The sequence below is a fragment of the Plectropomus leopardus genome, chromosome 10 (assembly GCF_008729295.1).
Source record: "Plectropomus leopardus isolate mb chromosome 10, YSFRI_Pleo_2.0, whole genome shotgun sequence".
In the NCBI taxonomy this organism is placed as follows: Eukaryota; Metazoa; Chordata; class Actinopteri; order Perciformes; family Serranidae; genus Plectropomus; species Plectropomus leopardus.
The window spans coordinates 19136300-19154731 of NC_056472.1; the positions used below are offsets into that span (position 1 = coordinate 19136300).

At 37.7% G+C, this 18432-nt stretch overlaps 2 protein-coding genes across 3 annotated transcripts in view; both read right to left on the bottom strand.

Moving 5' to 3' along the window:
* Positions 1 to 458: 458 nt before the first annotated feature.
* Positions 459 to 3457, bottom strand: LOC121949144 (protein FAM237A-like). The gene is made up of 2 exons (XM_042494760.1): positions 3091 to 3457; positions 459 to 580 (listed from the first exon to the last, which is right to left on the bottom strand). Exons 1-2 carry the CDS (start codon positions 3455 to 3457, stop codon positions 459 to 461), a joined length of 489 nt encoding a protein of 162 aa, XP_042350694.1.
* A 6797-nt stretch (positions 3458 to 10254) lies between these two features.
* Positions 10255 to 18432, bottom strand: part of LOC121948902 (disintegrin and metalloproteinase domain-containing protein 23) — a 31389-nt gene continuing 23211 nt past the window's right edge. Inside the window, exons 22-26 of one of the 2 annotated variants that reach the window (XM_042494437.1) lie at positions 17257 to 17376; positions 16969 to 17137; positions 15254 to 15365; positions 13854 to 13944; positions 10255 to 11825 (exon numbers count right to left, since the gene is read on the bottom strand). In XM_042494437.1, coding sequence (XP_042350371.1) covers positions 11780 to 11825; positions 13854 to 13944; positions 15254 to 15365; positions 16969 to 17137; positions 17257 to 17376 — 538 coding nt within the window. In that variant the 3' untranslated portion in view covers positions 10255 to 11779. The remainder of the gene's footprint in view (positions 11826 to 13853; positions 13945 to 15253; positions 15366 to 16968; positions 17138 to 17256; positions 17377 to 18432) is intronic. The other variant, XM_042494438.1, reaches the window with a different exon arrangement.

Sequence of the window (18432 nt, forward strand, 5' to 3'; positions counted from 1 at the left end):
ATTGGGACATATCATATAGCAGCATATAAAAACAAAATACAACAACAAAAAAAAAAACTACGAAAAGCACATCAAACATAGTTCAAATGTGTAATACTATTTTGAATTGCTGTGTATTAAACTGCAGGCAGCAATAATAATAATAATAATAATAATAATAATAATAATAATAATAATAATAATAATAATAATAATTTGTGCTTTCAATTTATTGATTTATTTGATTTGATGTATTTATTTATTTTTTTATATAAAGACACACCTTAATGGAAAATATACATTTAGATGTATGGGTCAAGGTGCCCCTTATTTTTTTTTTATTTTTTTTTTTTTATCAGGACACCTTATGCCTTGTAACGTGTGTCAACAAAACCCACCTGACATGATATTATAGTGAAATATTATAGTTTTTCAGTGGGGAAGAAAACATTAAATAAACCTGTAAATAATACAAATTATTAGTGGTAGTGTGTGCTTGATTTGGGTTCGGTCTTCAGGGTCTTGAAGTGTCCTCTGCGTCTCACTCTAACACTGAGCCACGCCCGTGAGTTTGCTCCTGAGCTGTTGAATCTGAAGGACTCTATAGAGGAAACACACACACACACAACACACACACGCACACTTTGATGAGGTGTATATTTTGAGTGATTCAAGACTTCCATGAGAGGTGAATAAAGCACCCAGATCTTGTACTTTATTAAAAAGTAGACTTCTCTATTACAAGCATTACATTTTTTTTAACTAAATGTAGTGATTATGCAGTGACCCATTTCAGAATAATGTGTATTATTTTTTTGGATTACAATTATTTATCCATTAATATGCAATCCACACAATTTAAGTGTTGCAGCTAATAACGGTGAATTTTAACTACTTTAAGTTTATTATAATTATAAATATATTTTTCTTTTCTATTTTTCAAACAATCCTTTCCGTTTTTGTTTTTTGGGGGGTTTTTTTTTCAAACAAATTGTTTGGTAACATTTCTTGCAATTTGGTTATTTTGTTTTTTTCGGGTTTTCAGAAGAAATAAGACAAATTTTTTAATTTACTAATTTGATTTTGTACTATTCATCTGACTATGTAAAGCTAGCAACTTAAGTTATCAGTTAAATGCAGAATTGCACATTTTAGTCCGTGGGTTTTTTCGAATGGTTTTTAGGTTGGACGCCTGAAATAAGGTCTGTAGTTCACATGAGTTTAAGAGACTTTCACAGTTTGTTCTATGCCATAAAATACAAGAGTAATACCGCATTTGTGAATTTTAAAGCTTTTATGTGTCTTAAAAAGGCAGTTGCTCACATGGACTATACGAGACTGCAGAGGGTTATCACACTGACCACAGCTTTAAGCCTCATTGTGGCGGCAATGTTAAAGCATGCAACCGTGGTGTGGTTTGTTTATAGCCTGTTATTAGCTTTTTACTTCTGGCGATTGCATTTGGGCTTTAGAAATGATAAAGGTGCACTGTAAAATCTTACGAGTTGATCTCGAACTTAAAATAATCTAGGAAACTAATTGCCTTGAAAAAGTAAAATTAATATAACTAATTATTTCATCTGTGTTTACTTTATGTTTAATTGTTCACTTTGTATTTTATTAATTTTGTGAAGTTGTTGCAATATAAAAATGACAACTGAAATTACTTGGCTCTTTCTAAGTTTTAGCAACTTCAGTAAACTAAGTTAATCTGACTTAACTTGACCATGACAGAGAGGATTTAGCCAATGATGAAGTTACAAGATCTGTGAATTCTGTTTTATTAACATGTTTAAAGAAAGCATGAAGATGGCTGTTTGCAATCAGCAGAATGTAGATATATAGCACAGTAAACTTGGTTTACTGGAGTTGCTAAAACTTTGAAAATTAAGTAAATGTGACAAAATTTTAAGTAAACTTAAAAATTAGATGTAAAGTAAACACAAATTAAGACTAACAATGATATTTACTTACATTTTTCAAAGCAACAGGTTTCCTAGAGTTTTTATGTAAAATCAACTTGTCAGTTTTTACAGTGTGGTGTTCATTTATTAAGATTATCTTGTAACAAAAGGTGTAAGTATCAAACTTTCATTTTCTACAGAAATTCAAAATCCAATGGAAAAATCCTATTGACTGGCCAGAAAGCATCATCCCTGGGGCACTCTATTGTGGTCATATTTAAAGATATTGAACATTTGCAAATTATTGTCAATCAGCAGCTTCAGTACAAAAGAATCTGTATTAGACTTCTGTGTTAATCAATACTGTTGGACCCTTTTTGCTAAGGCACTGCCCAAACCTTTTATATGTAAATGGATTGTAAGGCATCTGCTTCCTCAATAGATTCCACTTTAGTTGGTGTAATGATACCAGCATTAATGCATAGGAGTGGAAATGTCTGTAAAATGCACATGTAATGACAGTGAGTAGACTGAGTCAGTGAAGAGAAACAGAGACAGAGAAACAGATTACTGAAACTTCACTTATTTTTCTGAAGACGTCTCAGGCTGATGATCATTTGTTTTACAAAAATTAGTGAATGCTTTCAACATGATGTGCATCTTTATTCTAAAATAAAGGGACAATTTGGAGATGTTATGTATAGGTTATTATGCATGGTTTGCTTTAAACTACTTTATGTACTGCTGAGTGGCTCCAGCTATTTTAATGCATCATAATTTATTAGGTGATTTATTTTGTATTAATATTCTGGACCATGTATCTTAAAATGTCACATAAATGTAATGTAGTAGAAGTATATCTGTTTTTAATCATTTTGAGGGTGTTTTTTTCTTTTCTATTATTTTAACTTTGGAGATATTTTTTCTCTATTTATTATTATCATTATTTTGTAATTTTGAGTGTTTTAGATTTGCTTTTGTCAAATGTTTTTTTCTGCATTGGGTACTTTTAATACTTTCAGTAGCCTACATTTTCCTGATCATACTTACTTTTACTTAAGTGCTATTTTCAATGCAGGACTTTAACTTGTTACAGTATGAGTATTTTCACAGGGTAGTATTAGTACTTTTACTGAAGTAAAAGTCTGATCTGAATACTTCTTCCACCACTGCTCCGAACATTAAGATGAATATCATGACCACTTACTGTCAGTGATGAGGGAGTGCACAGCGGTGACATGTCTCCGCCCCAGGCCGTGACTCCTGGACAGCACGCAGTCCAGATAGAGGTCCCAGAAGACCCGGGCCAGGTCCCAGAACAGCGCCGTGTGCTTGCTGTTGTCTGACGCCCTGAGGAACACCATCAGGTCCCAGAAGGCGGGCACCGTGTCAGCGATCCTCGGAGAGCGCATCTCCAGCAGCAGAGCCGAGGAGGAGTCCCAGCACTGCGGATTGGACCGGTGGGCCGTCAGGGGGTCGACGTGAGCCGGCTTCTGGTCCTGCAGCTGCACGGCACTCATGCAGCTCAGCACAATCACTGTGGCCACAGGTATGTTCAGGAGCACCGGGAGCATCTACATAAGACGCAACACAGGACAGCTGATTTTATTGATTATCAGTTAGTTTACTAACAATATTGATTCAGCCATTTATTACATTTTTAATAAAATTAAAGATTAAAGACAAAAAACGAGTTGCATGATTAATATAGCTTTTTGAGTGTTTCAGTAACACCCCAAAACACAAATTTCTCTCAAATATAACCGTTAAGATCATGTGGAAGCTTAATGCATTACTCGATTTTGGAAACATATCAACACACCTATTCTGTCTATTAAACTTAGTAAAAACATAATTACAGGCTAATAATTCACCCTACAATCAACAGTTTTAACAACAAGTAGGCCTATTCTTTCCGCAAATCCAAATATGCAGATTAGTCCTACCATTAAACAAAAACAGAATATAGGATCGAATATAAATATAATTTTAAAAGTAGCCCAAAAAAAGAGCAGCAAAGACAAAAAAGTACTTACCACCAAAGCCGACCGACTAACAAGACTACTGTATAGTGCTGATTGTAGTTTGGTAAATATCTGTTGGGTCTAAATTGACGTCAGTGCCTCCCTCCCTCCTTCGCCAGTTGTGTTACTTGTTGTGTTGCCTATACTTGTGTGATTTTTATGTACAGTCTTAATTGTAGCCTTAATGTTAAGAACATTTTGCTGGCATTATCAATATTCCTATTGAGACTTTTCTTCTGTTATCTTGTTTGATTTTAATCACTGAGAAGCCCAAGTAATTTTTTTATTGTCTTTGTTGCATTATTTCCTAATTACTCATTAATTAATTTCCTGTGAATTTTGGGGAAAAGTAACTGCTGAATTTCTCTTTGACATGTTTACAAATTATTGTAATTAAATGAGAAATGCAAAGGTGTAAACTAAGAGTGGGGTTGGAGGGAGGGCACAGAGAACATGTTCCCCTTAATATTTAGGACATATGCATTTATCTCCCTTAATAAAAACATTAAAATTGCAGAGGAGTTTTATTTTGACAAAAATGTAAGATATTTTGTCAAAATAACCCTAACCCTAACCCTAACCCTACCCTGTAAACTGATGCATAAAAAGCCACAAATTGGTGCATAAAAGAAAAACCCCAGAATGTTCTAGTGGAGGACCCCCAAACCCCCTCTTTCATATCTTCCCCTGCCCCAAATGTTGAAATAAAACCTACTTCAGTGTAAGATTCTAATTTGATTTTTATATTCACAATTAATTGAACATTTTCGGGTTGTCTGTTGACCATCCACCCGTCCCTCGCATTCCTGCATACATGAGGGGATTTCTTCAAATTTGACACAAACATCCACTCAAGGATAAACTGATTAGATTTTGGTGGTCATAGATCAGTGGTCACTGTGACTTTGTCTGTCTCATTCTCGCAAACGTGACATATCATAAACATCTTGAGGTCAAAGTTCAAATTTGGCACAAATGTTCACCAGGGCTCACAGATGAACTGATTAGACTTTGGTGGTCATAGGTCAAATGTCAAGGTCACTGTGACTTTGTCTCACTCTCACAAATGTGATATATCAAAAACATCTTGAGGTAAAATTTCAAATTTGGCACAAATGTTCCCCAGGGCTCACAGATGAACTGATTAGACTTTGGTGGTTAAAGGTCATTCTGACCTTGCATCAGTCTCATTCTCATGAACACAGTATCTCAAGAAAACCTTGAGAGATTTTTTTCAATTTGGCACAATTGTTCACTTGGACTCAACCATGAAGTGATTGGATTTTCGTGGTCAAAGGTCACTGTGGCCTTACTGTCTCATTCTTGTTCTTCTTCACGCGATATCTCAAGAACGCCTTGAGAAAATTTCTATAAATGTGGCACAAACGTCCACTTGAACTTAAGGATGAACTGATTAGATTTTCGTGGTCATAGGTCAAATGTCAAGGTCACTGTGACTTCACTGGTCTCATTCTTGTGAATATGCAAAATGAAGAACACTTTAAATTTGGCACAAATGTCCACTTGGGCTCAAGGATGAACTGATTAGAATTTAGTGATGATATGATGACATGTAATTTCCAAAATGTCAAAGGTCAACTTCACTGTGATATCCTAATGTTCTGCAAAAAGGTATTTCTGACCATTACTCAACGTCATAACTAGAAGAGGAGACAATTGACTGGTGCACAGTGGCCGTGAAGCTAGTTTAGTCAACAATGTTAAACTTGAAGATAATCGAATGACTTTAACGTAAGAAAAGGAAGAACATCAAATCATAACATTTGATAAGTTGGGGTATGCAAATATTTGACATTTCTGCTTAAAAATGTCTTTAAACATTAAAATATTGTTATAACAATTTTAGTCATTCAGTCAACTGATTTCTCGATTAAATTACTATTTGTTTCTGCTCTACATGTATGTATATTGGGAACTAATTTTTGCAGTAATTAATCCTCCACGCCATACTGGCTGTTAAGAGGTCCATCCCTACACCTCTGATATGGGGGACAAAATCTACTATCCTTGTTCTGTGCAAAAATCTCTCCAGAGTTAAACTGAAGCTGATATATAGCTTCTGCAGCACGAGGTAGCAAACAGATTATGCTTGATTCCTTTGCATTAAGACAATCAAATCGTGTATGGCATATTGTGCTAAATGTATATGCAAGATGCAAGTTTTTAGTCCAAGACTAAAAGCAAAAAATATAAGCAAACTGACCTAAGAAACTTGGGGGAGGGGTCTGCTTCCTGTAAAAACAAACTCAGTCATGAACAGAGAGTGGTGCACAAGTTACATTTCTATGCTTTTACTGAAATGTCACATGCATCCTGATCTCAGATGTAATTACTTTCTCAGTGAGAGGCCATCACTAAATGTACTGGAAGGGTTTCTTACTCACTCATTCATTCTTATGATGATGCAAAGAAGCAGACTTTATGACAATTTCCGCTGCAAGGCCTAAATTATAACTTTTAAACAAAAACCATTTTCATATTCATATTGAAACACAAAATGTGATGTTAGGATGCTTCCAGACTGGAAGAGTGGCTGGAAGGCACACATTATTATTATCACTGGGAAAAAAACAATTGTTAAGTGAGCATCTACTATGAAGGAATAGCATTTCTGAGACAGGACATTTTTTCCACACATCGACTGATCCCAGTCATACAGATCAGTGGTTCCCAACCAACAGTACTTGTACCCCAGCTGGTGTACTTTGAGTACACCTTTGGAATTGTACGATCTACATCTACAAACCTCTGCATTTTTATATGTGATAGTTTTTACACTAAACTTTTAATCAAAATCTAAATATTTAAATTAATATCTGATGACAGCTTCTAATCAAACTCTAAAATAATGGCTACTTATATGTTTTGTGGCTGTACTTTACCTTTGATTGTTGCTCATATATTTAGGATTTGAAACCAAGTTGTCATTTAAATGCAAAAATGAACATTTTTAACCTCAATTTAAACTGATTTGACATTAAATTGTCTTTTCTTTTTATTTAATACTTATTTGTTTAGTTATATGCATTTATAATCTTTTTTTAACCATATGAGTATATTTTGAGGCACTATATCATAATAATAAATGTTTTGAACTTAACTCAAACTGAATGAGCCATCTCTACCATTTAGTTAAGGTATGGTATGTCAAAACAATCCACTAGATGTGACTGTGTTTTTAAATAGTCTGACTTTTTAGTTCACCTCCCGAAAGAAGTTAGTTCTAGTTAGCAATAATACTAATTCCATGGTCAACAGTAAGCCTGCATAGTTTTTGTTGTTGTTGTTGTTTTCCCATTACCATTACCATGAACTGCCATATATTTTGACTATATATAGACAGACAGATAGATAGATTCATTTTTGTTATTTCAATACCAAGAAAATAAAAAAAACCCACCCTTTTTGCCTTTTCTTTTTTGCCAAAGCTTTCAAGAAAATTGGAAATTATTTCATTGGAAATAAAAAAAATAGAATATATATATATATATATATATATATATATATATACACACATAAATACATGCATATATATTTGTGTGTGTGTGTATGTGTGTGTGTGTTATTTTAGTCCCAAGGAAATGAAAAAAAAGGGTTTTTTTTGCACTGCTTTTCTTTAGTGAGGACTTTAAAGGGTTACATTCTTGTGACTATGCATGTGATTTTTCCCCTTTAACGTGATGCAGGAGTTGTATTTCATTCATGGATCATCATATATAATGGTTATGATTATCATCCTGGAAAGATCTTGTTCTATATGAGTCAGTGACAAACTGTCATGATGTTAAATGTCAAACATAAATGCAAAAAACTGTGTGCTCTTTCTAACTTATATCATACTAGACAGGAAAAGCAGATGATGTGTTGACTACTTGCATCTGCAACTTGTTCTTTTATCTTTAATCTTTCATTTTATTAAAAAATGTAATAAATGTTTGTATTTGTGATTTATGTGCATTGGACAACTTTTTGAAATCATTCTGTGAAAAAAGTACACATGATTTCTACTTTTGAATAATGCTATGTTGTGTGAATAAAAGTCAGTTATAATCAAAGTAACATGTTGCCATAATTGTTTTTGGTTTAACAGAGCAAAAGATCTTTAACTTTAACTCCCCCATTTCAAATGTTAAATAAATTTAAGGTCCATCAACATATATCAACAAGTTTAACTGTAAGAGCAGGCTTAAATCCTTCATGCCTTATGGAAAAGATACAGTGTGATCTCTGTTAACAAATTTAGAAAGCCACGCTTGAGAAAAAAATAATTTAGTACCCCACAATCACCAAAAACTGCAAACACATAGGTCCTTGTAGAGCAGCCTAATGGTAGGCCTACTGTCGAGGATGCAAAGACACTACAATATGCAATATAGTCACTGAAAAAGTGAATTAATGTAAGTTGATACATTTCTAGTTTAGGCTATATGAATAGGCTATATTGTTTTGATTTTTCAAAGAGTAAAGCAATGACTGTCTAGTTGTCAAGTGCTGGTGGCTTTCACCGGATAGCCATATAGTTAATCATTTAGCTTTAAAAATCATATCCCTTAGCTTTAATCCTGTGAAAGCAAAACATCCTGTAGTTTTACTAAGTTAACTGGATAGTTTGACATTTTTGGAAATCTCTTATTTACTGTCTGTCAGGGTTACAGGTCAAGATTAATGCCACTCAATGTGTCCACACATGCAGCTAACGTCACAGACATTAGCTTCGAGCAAAGACAGGAAACAGCTAGCCTGGCTCTGTCCATGAAAAAAAAAAAAATCTGCCAACTAGCACCTCTAAAACTAAACATCTAACACTTTATGTTGTGTAAATATTAAACCAAAGTGGAGAAATACAAAACTGTTGGCTGGGTGCAGTGACTTTCTATCGTCATCTAGGCTAAACTAAGTTAAGAAAAAACTAGGCTGGCCTATGCTAAATTGAAGTAGTCTAATCTAAGCTAAACTAAGACAAGCATTGCTGTAGCTTCATAATCAACTGACAAATATAAGGTTGATGTATTGTCATATCAGTCTTGGCAAGAAAGACAATAAAAAAAATTCACAAAATGTCAAATAATTTCCTAAAGCAGTACAGTTGTCTCTGCAGGACCCAGCTAATACCTAGAAATTTGTTTATAAATTTTTCTGTGTTTTAAGAAACGACTAGTCTTTTCTGTGAAAATAATACTGATACCCTGAGTAATAATGCCCCTGGGATGACGTTTTGTAGTAGGTCAACAGGGAAGTTAGCTATATCCTGTTTCCCTCTTCAAACTGTCTATGGGATTTTTCCATTGGATTTTGGATCATTGCAGAAAGTAAGCTCTGTGACAAACAAATGTGGTTTGTTGGGCAAGATAATCTACACATAAGAACACCACTTTTAGGGTTTTTGAAGCTTAAATGTAGTCACCAGAAGTAAAAAGCTAATGTCAGCCTATAAACAAACTACACACGACTTAATCTTGCCATAATGAGTCTGTAAAGCCATGTTTGGCGTTATGAGGTTCTCTTTTTCAATGAGCCACTTAATAATAACTGTCTTTTTTAAGACACATTAAAGCTTCAAAGTTCACTATGGGGTATTTACTTACATATTTTGTCATACAACAAAACGTGAAAGTCTCTTAAACTTGTGTTAACCACAGATCAGATTGGCATCTGACAAAAAACTCATTCAAAAAATCTGTTGACCATGAGACGAGGGAACTGGGATGCTAAATCATTTCTGGGTTTTAGGACTCATTCAGCACTAAGACCATTAACAATGTGAAGTATGCAGGGTCAAATAAGTGTTTTCTACACTAATTCATAAAGTTAAGATTATCGGTCATATTGACAATGTTACGGCGGTTCTTTGGGGCTAGTGGGAATGGGGAGGATTGCGATCGGATTTCAAGCTTTGCTCCTTGTCATATATATGGCTTGTGAAGTCTAATTTTGTTAAGTATATAGTTAAGATCATACAGTCAGCTTCACTCAGTTGCGGTCTTAAATTTATCAGTCACATTCTCTCACATACTAGAGATCCTAAATAAGATCATTTCAGTGCTGATTTTGGAGGGAAAAACACTAACATGCTCAGTTAAAATTTGTCAGTAGTTTATTCATCGGTCCAACTGTACATGATGCAGTGAGAGAGGGACACTAGATGATGAGTAACATGGAGGATTACAACGATGCCAGTGCTATGGCAGCACCTGGAACACACCAACTATCAGCTGGACTAGAAATAATAGCCCTGCACAAGGAAACTGTTCAGGCCTCGATATGTACAGGCACCATACAGTGTGTTTTTGTGTGTGTGTATGTGTGTGTGCATGTGTGAGATTAAAAATATCAGACTGGATGAAAAACACACAAAAATGATTTTCAGTTCCACAAATGTAAAAGGGTGCTCTCTCGCTTTTCATTGGAAATATTAATTCATCCTTTTTTTTTTTTTATTATTCGTCCATTCATAGTTTGAGTATGTTGAAGCGAAGTGAAACGAGACATCGGAGTGGCCAAATACAAAAGGTTAGCTGATTAGCAGAAGGTTTTTTGTAAATTCCATGTTTACATTGATATCATTATTACCCATACGTTTGTGCAATATCTCTCTTTGCATAGTAAATAAAAGTTAAATGTTTTTTGTTGTTGACATGCACCTATCTTTTGTAGCATATTTTTCTTGCGGATTCTGGGGACTCCCATATAGAATTATAAGCCCACTATAGTGATTGCATGCAGCGTTACCAGTAGAGCTGAACTTGATTTCTAAGAGTTTATGAGAGCAAAAGGTTAAGCCGGTATAGTGGGTGTTGATGAGGACTGTTATGTGAGACCTGGCTGGACAGGTGAGCGCCTGCACGGACAGACTTCATGCCCTCAGCAGTAGGAGAGGCACCACTGGCTGCAGACAGAGGGGCAAAGTGCTCTGTGTGCAACAACATCCATATGTTCAGGTGATTGATTCTTTGGCTTTTGAGATACTTCGGGGAGGAAAGAAGGGGGACGGGGTTGGATCTTGTGACATTAATCTGACGTGTTATTAGTCTGAATCCTTCTAGAACTGACATGCTTCTCTTCGACCACCACGGCTGCTCTGTCCGCTGAATCCTCCAATCGCAGGAGCGTGCAATTACAATTTTGGCTCCCCCCCTTTTTTTATATAACATTGCCAAAAACACCCGCTATACAACATGCTGAGATAAAAAATGAAAGCAATTGATGTCCTTGTAAAATATGCTGTTAATTCCAAACCTGAACTCCTTATTTATGTACAATTTTGTGTGTGTGCATTCACTATGTGGTCTGCACTGCCCTAATGGGTCCTCACATGCAGCCTCCTTAATCATCTACAGCACCTAAAACATGAACTATAGGAGCTTTAACCGGCTCTCCGCTGGGTTTGGTTTTTAACGAGGTTATCTCCTGCATAAGATAAGTTTTTTTTTTCTCTTTGTATGTTTTTTTTTTGCGGTATATTTGTAGCTTTCGTAGCCATGCAGAGTCCTGCAGAGAGAGGGCTCTTCATGCCAGGGGGCCAGCAAGCAGCACATTTTTGTGCGGATAATCATGCCAGGTGAAAGAGTGGTGTGGATTCCGCCTGAACGCCTGTGCACTGGCACTAAAGGATGGAAGAGGAGCTCTGTCACTCTAGAGATCGGAGTGTGGGGTTTGTTACATGGGTGAAGTGGAGTTGAAAAGGCTGCATTTTCTAAAGTCACTACGATGGAATTTGTTAAAATGTCCACTATGTCTTTTTCAAGTAAATCTAATGCCAAAGATCAGCAGCAATAAGTGCAGTCCAGCTCTCAGGTAGCCAACTAAGGAAGCCTTGGAGGAGTCCGTCTGTGATTGCCATCTCTCCTTAGGTTAAATGGCTGTGGCATTGGGGTCGTATCGCCGTTTCTTCACATTTCTTACGTGGAGACAAGAAACAGGAGTTAGAGTGTGCAATACTCAATCTGTAACACAGCTGGTGCAACCTGGACAAGCAACCGCACTCATCTCTTCAGTTTACGACAACAGACTCATTAATATGCAATAAACAAGTCTTTAACCATTGTTATATCCAAGGGCAGGAAATAAAAATGCTCTTCAGGATCAAAATGCTGAAGACAGTGAAGTGAGGAGAGGCTGGTCCATGTTGAGCCAGTTTGGCCACGAAGAGGCAGTCTGAGGTATTTATATTCACAAACCTCTACATCCCAACTTATGACTGACAGTATGGTAATTTTTTTTTTAAATGTATTTTTTGGCACTTTGAGCACAACAAGTGCCATCTAGTTCCATTATATTGGAGGGAAGGCAGACATCTCTACGGCTGAAATCTCGAATACTTGGTTACTCACACCAAAACAATCTAGACTGATGGAAAAAGAAAAAAAAAGTATTTTATATGTATTTTCTTTTACATATATTTAATTTATGTATATTGATTTTGAAGTGAACTGTCCCTTCAAGTTTTTCGTATTTTCTTTTGCTTTTGTGACACCGAGTATCACATAACCAAGACCAAAATGAAATCTTTGACAAAAGAGCAATCAAATCGAATTTCAAACTAGCGATTAACTGAATTTTAAAGGTCTGTGAATATGAATGTCCTCTGCTGTCCTCCTTCAGACTGACCTGCTTGTGCGTGCAACATCAGTTAACAAGGTGAGGAAGTGTAGGAGACATGTCTCATTACCAGTACTGATGGGAAAGACATTAGTTCCACTCAAAACATAACCATCTGGGAGGAAAGAGCTAACATAAATTATACTCTATAGAGCAGGGAAAAGAGGAGACAACCACTGAAACAACAACCACAGCAGCAGCAGCAGCAGCAACAATAACTACTACCACAACGGTGGAACAACAACAAATACGACAACAGGAGTGATGCATAACCTCCCCGTACTGTGGCTTGTTGTGGGGCTTCTATCACTCTGTCATGCACCTGTTCCAATAGTAGGCCAGTTGAAGTTGGCACTATTGCTGTGCGTGGTTCATGCAGTGCAATGCGCCGTGTCTGTACCAGGTCTGTGAAGCAGGCAGCAATGGCAGCTGGTGTGGGCGGGGTCCGAGAGTCCTGCTCTGCTCTAGGGCGGAGCCTGGCCATCTTAGGTGAGCCATGGCACAAAGGCTGCGGCCAACAAAAAGGGTCCTGGCTTCTGTCTGTCTCGCTCTCTCTCTCTCTGTGTCGCTGTCTCACCACTCCATTTAAAGTCTCGCCCTCAAACAGTAACGGACTGAGAAAAAGATCATGGAGGCGATGAGACAACCCTGGACCAAATCACACAACTGGGTTTGGCTCAGCCTTTGTGCAATGAACTGACCTCCTCCAAATTAAAAAAAAAAAAGTCAACATGCAGACATGTTTCTTATTGTGTTTTCTTTCTTTCTTTTTTTGTTTTGGTGACAACAATGATGCTTTGATACCTGGCATGCTTTGGTGGCTGCAGGATTGTATTACTCAGTTAACGCTTAAGCCTATTTAGATTAAGATGTGTAACACCCCTGTTGCTCAAGACAGCAGGCTAATTAGCGGTAGATTATTAATCTATTGTACAATAAAGTACATTTCCTTGCTACACAGAGATATCGTACAGGCCTATCTTTGGATTTTAGAATTTCAACTTATCAATAAAAGCACACACAAGTTTTTTTTTAATAAAATGATCTAGTTATTAAAAGTATACTTTCCTCTCTGTTATCAGAACAGAACATGCATGTCAAGCATTGAGCTCTGCCCGTCCAATCAGTTTGAGGTTCTGCTACAAATCAGACGACCCCTTTGTCCAAATCCCCCTCTATCAAACTACACAAAGCTGAGCAGTTCACACATGCACGTTTTTCCTCCACCCCGGAGTCCACACTCTGTAGCAGGAGCTCAAACCCTGGTGTCTAGAAGCAGCAGGGATGCTAGAGTTACAGCAGGAGAGGCATGCGGCGTGTTGCTTACTTAAAGCCCCATCCAGTCCCCCCCAGCACTATGGCTGCCACAAGGATGGCTCCGGCGATGGAGCCTATTATTAGATTGGTGGCACTAGGACCTGTAAAGGGTTATGGGGAAAAAGACATGAGTTTCTATACTCACTTACTGTATAAATAACATGTAACTATACAATGACGATTTCACATGGAACAGAAAACATAACCAGAAGTATACTATAACAGTAAATGACTGAGTCGGAGAATTTGCATGCCCCCTTTAGTGTGTAACATGAAGATAATGGGATTTTTTTTTTATCTGGTGTCAGTTGAGATATTATCAGTGGTTTGTCGGTTAAGGTTGTGCAGAAGACTCTGGGTATCCACCACTATAAAGGTTTAATCAAACAGAAGAGGTGATGTGTACATGTGGCCTGCAGTATGAGCAGTAGAAAATGTTTTTAGGGGTCCCAGTCACCACACAGCCTACCACTGACTGACAAGCCAGGTCACTAAACTGGACACTTCTCAGGACTGTTTTCCATCTAAATGCCCCACATGCCCCAGAAAGGAGAGGATCACAGGAGCAACCACATAATGACTAAGAATAAGAGGAAGAAAAGGAGGAAGTAAAGGGAGTAGGATGAAGAAAGAGGCTTATAATAATGGGGGAACAACGGGAAGTGGCAGGAGAGGAGGAAGAAGAGGAGGAGGAAGAGGAGGAGGAGGAGGGGGAATCCATCAATCAATCACACGACACTGAAAACATCCAATCACATGACAATTATATGGTCATCACCAACACACAAGAAAACACAAAGCCACCGGGACGCACACACGGGCTCAGGCCGGCTCACGAGACCGCCCGCACACTGAGGCACCACTATGAGAGGAAGAGCTGTGAAAGGGTTAAAGATGCTTACTCTATTCCCCACCCTGTGCCTCCAAAAATCACCCCCAGGGCCAGAATGGTCCCTGCTACTGCCCCTATCAGCCTGTTAGTGGCCACGCTCACTGTGCAGAGGGAAAAGGAGCATTATTACCACCCTGTCAAAAACAAACAGCAGGCTTCTGCCTCAGAGTCATGGATGAAGTGACACGGTTCCCTCTGTGACGCTTTCCTCCCCCTTTAACCCCCCCACTTGTGGTCATAGTATCACGTATTTTTTCATCATCTGCAACTAAACAAATGTAACACTACTTTTATACCCTCCTCTGGTCGCCTTTTTACATGGAAATTCTCTACATCCCCTGTACACCTGTGAAACTGTGCTGACTCAGATCTAACAGTGTGACTGAGAATGACATTGCTGTTTTGCAGAACAACGTATACAGTACAAAAGTCAGCGTGGCTATATTTAATCAGTGCACATAAATGCGTGTGTTGTTCATTCTATCAGATGCCAGAGGTTAAAAGAGGAGGAAACCGACCCTTGGGTCCTTCGTCCTGAGTGGCCTCAGGCTCTTTAGGTGGGTCGGGCATGCTACAGTCTGTCCCCGCCCAGGTGGTGTCGCAGGTGCATGTGGCTTCATTGTTGCACACCTGTACAGATGAGACAGATGTAGACAAGGAGATGAGGGGAATGAAGAGGCTGTAAATAAAAGATGCTGACACACTGGGTTAGTTTTTGTTCATTCACAGATGAAGGTATGCTATACAACATTTTCTTAAAAATAATGTATACACTCATACCGAAGTAATACCTCTCAAACATCATTTATGCCATAACGATACTTAAAAAATAGTACTAGTGCCTAAACAGTGCCTGAATGGACACTTTTTTTCAAAATGAAGCACGGTTAACGACGTAAAATAGTGGCTTATTTAATGCAAAGGCCTATTTGAACATAAAGTTAAATATAATACCTCCTATCGGTTTATAGTGCATTTAGATATATAAATATAGATTAATACAATTTTTAAAAACATTTACATAACAAATTAACACAATCAATAATAACTTAGAAGACCCTCAGCAACCAGACATTTCTCCATTATCTGGAGTAACAGGAGTGACAACAGTGAGAATAGCTGGTCCACCTTAATAGTCCACCTTAAGTGAGCCTGGTCAGTTTTTATCATGATGCGAACAATAACTTTGGGACTTACCTCCTTCACTGTAATCAGCAGATGTCAGGATTTGCACTGGAGCTTTCCTTGGGTCTTGAGGAGTTGTAGCATTTATTCACTGACAACCAAACTACACACGCATTGCACTATTTAAAAAAAAAAGGTAGCAACTGACCCATAAGCAGTATCAAGCAGCAACCTCCGAAGCTGAAAAATTAAACCAATGTGGAAGTGTCAAAAACTGCAATTCCTCCCTCTACTTCTGCCACTTGAGGCTGAAATCCCCGTAGACCCCCATGTTAAAATGCCTAACTTTACAGCAGAAATAAACAGGTTTACAGCCTAGTACAAAAAAGATTTTGCTCTCTATAGCTTTTTTCAACATTCATGACAACTGTATGGAGGGGTCAATTTTTATATAACTATTCCATTTACATTTTATTAAAGAGCTTAATGTTACATATATTTAGGGCAGGGCTGCTTGAGTGAGAGGTGGCCTGCAAGTCGTCGCTGTAGTCTGTGAGTCAGATACAGCCCTCGCTCCTCCATAGCTCCAACCTCTCGTCTAAATATGGTCACTTCTGGCTTCAAAAAAAACAAGACAGCAACTGCTGACATGCTGAATTCGATGCTTTAAAAGGCAGTCCACAAACCAATGAGTGATGTCACAGTAGCTACGTCCATTATTAAAACAGTCTATGAGCAGTACGCATCCAAAACGAAGCTACGAAAATTGCAAAGTTCCAAAAACAAAGTAAATATAGCAAGGCCAAACGCCAAGCAGACACAACTGGGACTGAATTCCAGTGTTGCTGGTGGTACTGTTCATAAAGAGTAGCCAACACTTCCTGCATAGTATAACTTTAAGACTTCCACATAGAAACATAATAAACTGTAAAAGGTTGATAAAGATTAAGACACATTTCCAGATCTAGTTAAATCATTTCACAGCACACCTGTTTATCATTTAATGCACAGCCTACCTAACAGATGTCTGTATTAGAAATGCTAATAAGCTTTGCTGGACCACAAAGAGCAACGTGTAAATTATGGGTTAGTTTACAGGAGGACTCACCCCATGGGCAGAGCACACCTGTCCATTAGGTCCACTGGGGCAGGTGCTCATGTTGAGTGACTGGATGGGCAGACACTTGCGGTCAAGGCACATCATTGACGGCCCACAGGGAGTCCCATCCTCCACGTAGCCTAAATCAGTCTCATCATCCAAGAGGACATGGCCACCACTTTGAGGAGAGAGTGGAGGGAAGAAGAGGGGGAGAAATAATGAGGGGATGGTGACTCATGCAAGGAAGATTAAACCACGAGTGTGAGAACTGGACCACAGATGATGGTATGTTTTTACCTGCAATCTACCAGTCTGCCTTGATGGTTAAAGGAGGCTGGGGTAATATCTCCTTTCATCAAGCCGATGCGTGGGGTGCGGCCGATGTTGGAACACAGAAGGTAACCACAGAACACATCACTGAAAAACACAAGAGAGAGAAGTCTGTACAGGCACCAGTCCTCCAATTTTATTCATATTTTCACTTGTTTTTCAATCTATCACTTCTCTTAAAACCGATCTTAACATTCAGCTTTAAATAACTGCTTTCGGTTGACTTGACTCAATAGTCTCATCATAGTCAGCCATTAAATTTGCTTTCAGTTGTGGAAAGCATCCTTATGTTCAGAAATGACCCTGGATTTAAACATGCATTTAAAGCATTTAAATGCATTTAAAGAGCTCTGCTGCCAAAACACACTACTGCAAATAAACTGTTGATAAGAAAGCTCCAGCCACATGTCTATGGTCTGAGCTTGAAATTTCAGTGAACGAGGCAGTGATACGGAGAGGACCATACAATTAAGTGTTATTATAACACTTAAACACAGAGAAAAAAAATGGCTGACAACTTTCATTAAAATGAACACCTGCCATCCTTGGGTGCGGTATCTAGTTCTTAAAAGATGATAAAAGTTCCTGCAAAAATGTGCCCTCTGTTGATTGACTTCAAAATATCATGACTCTCCATCCTTGTCAGTAATTTTTAGGAAAAAACAAAGCTCTGTCTCTGTGCAGACAGAGAAAGCATCTCTTAAACTTAGAAAAAAATATTTAACCCAGAAATTAAATCACACTGGAAGAGGGAACTAGATGGTGGGAACTAGATTGGTGTTTTAACTAGTATTAAAACAGGTTAACTCCTCTTCAACATGTACTTTCTTGGCACTCATTCAGGTTTTACATCAAATTTATTTAAGTATATCCAGGCTAGATTTACCCAGTCTTAGATCCATAGATCTCTAACTTTACACAAACTATGCTGCATCTGTGTATTATTCAACTTTACCTTTGCCTTGCAATTTTGGCTGGCTGGCTGACTTTTTCATGTATTTCATGAATTTTTATAGTTTAGTGCTCTTCCATATCAAACTAAATCGATGTCAGTCTGGTGCGACGGAGACATGATATTTTTTCATCAGTTTTTTCTGTTTTTCTTGAAAATATAAAACACTAGATATCTATAACTTGTGAAGA

Bases quoted from the DNA above. Each gene is read 5' to 3' on its own strand.
- LOC121949144 (XM_042494760.1), bottom strand. From the start codon at position 3,457: ATGCTCCCGGTGCTCCTGAACATACCTGTGGCCACAGTGATTGTGCTG. The intron at 581-3,090 runs GTAAGTGGTCAT...TTTCCTCTATAG, and splicing joins GCACTCCCTCATCACTGACA to AGTCCTTCAGATTCAACAGC.